Genomic DNA, 4,177 nt, shown 5'->3' on the forward strand with positions numbered 1-4,177 from the left:
GATCATGTCGGGGGTCGGCGGGCTATTGGAAGCCCATAGCCCTATACTGGGGGTGGGGGTGGTTGAATGGTATTAAGGGGGGGGGAACGTATTAATTAAGGGGGGGGGGATGGCAGCCCTTTATCCCCCCCCCTCATTCTATTCCCTCCCCCCCCCCCCTTAATTTTCACAGCTCCTGTTCTCCATTCTTTTTTTGGCTGTTAATAATAGCCCATACATTTGCAACATCCCCCCCCCCCCCCCATTTAATATAGGACCCCCCCCCCCCCACCAAAAAAAAACCCCAATATTAATTAATTAATAATCAATCTAAAAATAAAAACAACCCAAATACTCCTATTTTATTTTGCAATGTGGAAGGTTTGGGCCCCTCCTCTTCCTCCTCTTCTTCCTCCTCTTCCCTAGCAAAATGGGTTAGAAAAGGGGGATTTGTGGGGGCCGGGGGGCGGGGATATGGGGGGGGGGGGGGGGGTATTTTTGTCCTTGCTGTGTGGGGTTTTTTTGCAATGCATTTCCTGCGTCCCGTCCTCGCAGCGCGGTGCATGGAAGGCTCCGAGCTGCATTTATTGCACCTCCAATCCATGCAATGCATTTCCTGCACTGCATCCTTGCAGCGCGGTGCATTGAGGGCTCAGAGCTGCATTTATTGCACCCCAATCCGTGCGGTGCATTTCCTGCAGCCCCAATCCATGGGGTGCGGTGCATTGAGGGCTCCGAGCTGCATTTGTTGCACCTAATCCATGCGGTGCATTTCCTGCACTGTATCCTTGCAGCGCGGTGCATTGAAGGCTCAGAGCTGCATTTCCTGCACCCCCTAATCCATGTGGTGCATTTCCTGCACTACATCCTTGCAACGCAGTGCAGGGAGGGCTCTGAGTTGCATTTCCTGCACCCAATCCATGCGGTGCATTTCCTGCACTGCATCCTTGCAGCGCGGTGCATTGAAGGCTCAGAGCTGCATTTCCTGCACCCCAATCCATGCTGTGCATTTCCTGCACTGTATCCTTGCAGCGCGGTGCATGGAGGGCTCCGAGCTGCATTTGTTGCGCTGCATCCCTTTGCCGTGCAGTTGCTGTGCCCCGTCCTTGCAGTGCAGTGCATTGAGGACTCCGAGCTGCATTTCCTGCACCCAGTCCGTGCAGTGCAGTGCAGTTCGCGTTTGCATTTCCTGCAGTGCATCCTTGCAGTGAGGTTCAGTGAAGTCTCAAAGCTGCATTTCCTGCACCCAGTCCGTGCAGTGCAGTGCAGCTCATGTTTGCATTTCCTGCGCTGCATCCGTGCAGTTCAGTGCATTGAGGTCTCAGAGCTGCGTTTCCTGCACCCAGTCCATGCAGTGCAGCGCAGCACGTTTGCATTTCCTGCACTGCATCCGTGCATTTCAGTGCATTGAAGGCTCAGAGCTGCATCCCCTGCACTGCATCCTTGCCGTGCAGTGTATTGAGTGCCCAAAGCTGCATTTCCTGCATCCCATCCATGCGTTGCAGTGCAGTGCAGCTCACAGTTGCATTTCCTGCACCCCAGCAGTGCGGTGCAGTGCAGCACAGCTTAGATGTGCGTTTCCTGCACCTCATTTGTGCAGTGCATTGAGGGCTCTGAGCTGCATTTCCTGCACCCCGTCCTTGCAGAGCAGGTGCAGCATGGGTGCAGTGTGGGGTCAGCCCCGCTTTTCCTGCACCCTGTCCTTGCAGCGTGGGTGCATTGCAGGTCAGATCTGCACCTGCTGCCCTCTGTCCTTGCAGCGCTGGGTCAGATCTGCATTTCCTGCACACTGTCCTTGCAGTGTTGGGTCAGAGCTGCATCTCCTGCATGCTGTCCTTGCAGTGCAGCTCAGGTTTGCATCTCCTGCACCCCATCCTTGCAGCGTGGGGTCAGGTTTGCATCTCCTGCGCCATGTCCATGCAGTGCAGCTCAGCTCTGCATCTCCTGCAACGCTGTCCATGCGGTGCTGGCTCAGATTGGCATCTCCTGCACCCCATCCTTGCAACGCGGGTGCATCGCAGGTCACATCTGCATCTCCTGCACCCCATCCTTGCAATGCAAGTCAAATCTGCATCTCCTGCAGTGCCGTCCATGCAGCGCTGGCTCAGATCTGCATCTCCTGCACCCGGTCCTTGCAATGCAGGTCAGATCTGCATCTCCTGCACCCGGTCCTTGCANTCAGATCTGCATCTCCTGCACCCGGTCCTTGCAATGCAGGTCAGATCTGCATCTCCTGCACCCGGTCCTTGCAGCGTGGGCGCACCGCAGCTCAGCTCTGCATCTCCTGCAACACCGTCCTTGCAATGCGGGTCAGATCTGCGTCTCCTGCACCCTGTCCTTGCCGCAATGCGGGTGCAGCAGGAAAGGCTCAGCTCTGGGAGCTCCCGGCGCATGCAGGGCGCTGTTGTCCATCCAGGACGCAGGGCAATGCGGCGCCGGCCGCTCGCGGTGCTCCCCGCTTCCATCTCCCCGCATCCCGACGCCGCCGACGCCAACACCGCCGCCGCTGGTTGCACCGGAGCCGGCTGCGACGTCTTCGTCTACTTGTATGATCTCGATGGTGCGGGCGGCCGTGACGGTGGCGCGGCGTTGGTGCCTCTTGCGTAGCTTGTAGAAGGCGATGAGCATGGCGGCTGCCAACAAGGTGACGGCCACGAAGCAGCCGATGATGATCTTGGTGGTCCTCATCACCTCGTCCAGGCTGGTGTGAGGAGGAGGAGCGGCGTCGCGGTGGTCGGTGTTGGGGGACGGAGCCGTGGGGCCGCGGCGGGTGCCGCGCACCAGGACGGTGGTGGTGGCCGTGTAGGCCGGTCTGTAGGCCGTGGGTGCCGTCGGTGGGGCCGATTTGGCCGCTTTGGGGGCTGCCACGTCGTCCGGAGCCGCTTCGGTGGTCTCGACGGTGACGGTGGTGAAGAAGCTGTAGGCCGAAGCGTCCAACTCGGCGGCGCTGACGTTGAGGTAGGCCGAAGCGTTGGAGCTGCCGGCCGCGTTGGCGGCCATGCAGGTGTAGAGCCCGGTGTCGGCCGTTAAGACGTGGGAGAAGTTGAGGGTGCCGTCGTGGAGGACGGATAAACGCGGCCGGGCCGACGCGTGGCTCAGCACCTCCCCATCCGGTAACAACCAACGTACGGCCGCCATGGCGCCCGTCCGGCACCTCAGAGCCGCCCCGCGGCCTTCGGAGATGTTGAGGTCGGTGGGTGCGTCGGCCAAGAACGGAGCCGAGCAACGTAACGAGGCTCGTTCCACCTCCAAAAGGAAACGGCCCCGCATGGCCGGCGGCGCGTGGCAGCGGCCGCAGCACGACGAGTTGCTGGGGATGGATTCCCTTAACCAGGCCGCCAACCAGAGAGCGTCGCAACCGCAGGCCCAGGGGTTGTGATGGAGGTGGGGCTCCACCAAGAAGCGCAACGGGGCGAACAGGTCGTGGGGGAGGGAGGTGAGGTTGTTGTGGGCCAGGTTGAGCTCCACCAGCGCCGTCAGCTCGTCGAAGGCGTTGCGTTCGATCAGGCTGATCTGGGAGCTCATGATCCAGAGCTTGCGAAGGGCGCGAAGACCCCGAAACGCGCCGGGATGGAGGCGGGGGAAGTGATTCCCCGATAGCTCTAATTCTTCCAAGCCGATCAACGGGGTCAAATTGGGCACCTGGCGCATGTTGCACATGCCCAAGTTGAGATACTTGAGGTTGTCCAGTCCTTCGAAGGCCCCGTCCGAGATGTACTCCAACTTCTTGAGCTCGCCCAGGTCCAAGCGCAGCAGGGACGGCACCCGGTTGAAGGCGTAGGACGGGATGCTCTCGATGGGGTTGTTGCGCAGCCACAGCTCGCGCAGCTTGGACAGGTACTCGAAGGCTCCGCTGGGGACCACGGTCAACCAGTTGTCGAACAGCTCCAGGGTGTTGAGGTTGGCCAGGCCGCTGAACGCCCCCACCTCCACTTGGCGGATGGAGTTGCGGCCCAGCTGCAGCACCTCCAGGCGGTGCAGGTGGCGGAAGGTGTCGGCCTGCACCAGGGCGATGTTGTTCTCCATCAGGTTGAGGTATCGGGTGTTGGGGGGGACCCCGGGGGGGGCGCGGGAGAGGCCTCGCCTGGTACAAACCACTTTGCCCAATTGGCCGCTGCAGGAGCAGGCGGACGGGCAGGGGGGGGACGATGAAGAGGAGGAGGAGGATGAGGAGGATGAGGATGATGGATGAGGATGA

The 4,177-nt window shown here is 60.4% G+C and overlaps 1 protein-coding gene across 1 annotated transcript; it reads right to left on the reverse strand.

Annotated features, from left to right (window-relative positions):
- Positions 1-332: 332 nt before the first annotated feature.
- LRRC4 (leucine rich repeat containing 4) lies at positions 333-4,173 on the reverse strand (the record flags this gene model as incomplete). The annotated part of the gene is made up of 1 exon (XM_015851196.2): positions 333-4,173. A coding segment is annotated over one exon (1,884 nt), but the record flags the coding sequence as incomplete, so codon positions are not given.
- Positions 4,174-4,177: the final 4 nt, after the last annotated feature.

Source organism: Coturnix japonica, unplaced genomic scaffold (genome assembly GCF_001577835.2).
Source record: "Coturnix japonica isolate 7356 unplaced genomic scaffold, Coturnix japonica 2.1 chrUnrandom772, whole genome shotgun sequence".
Classification (NCBI taxonomy): Eukaryota; Metazoa; Chordata; class Aves; order Galliformes; family Phasianidae; genus Coturnix; species Coturnix japonica.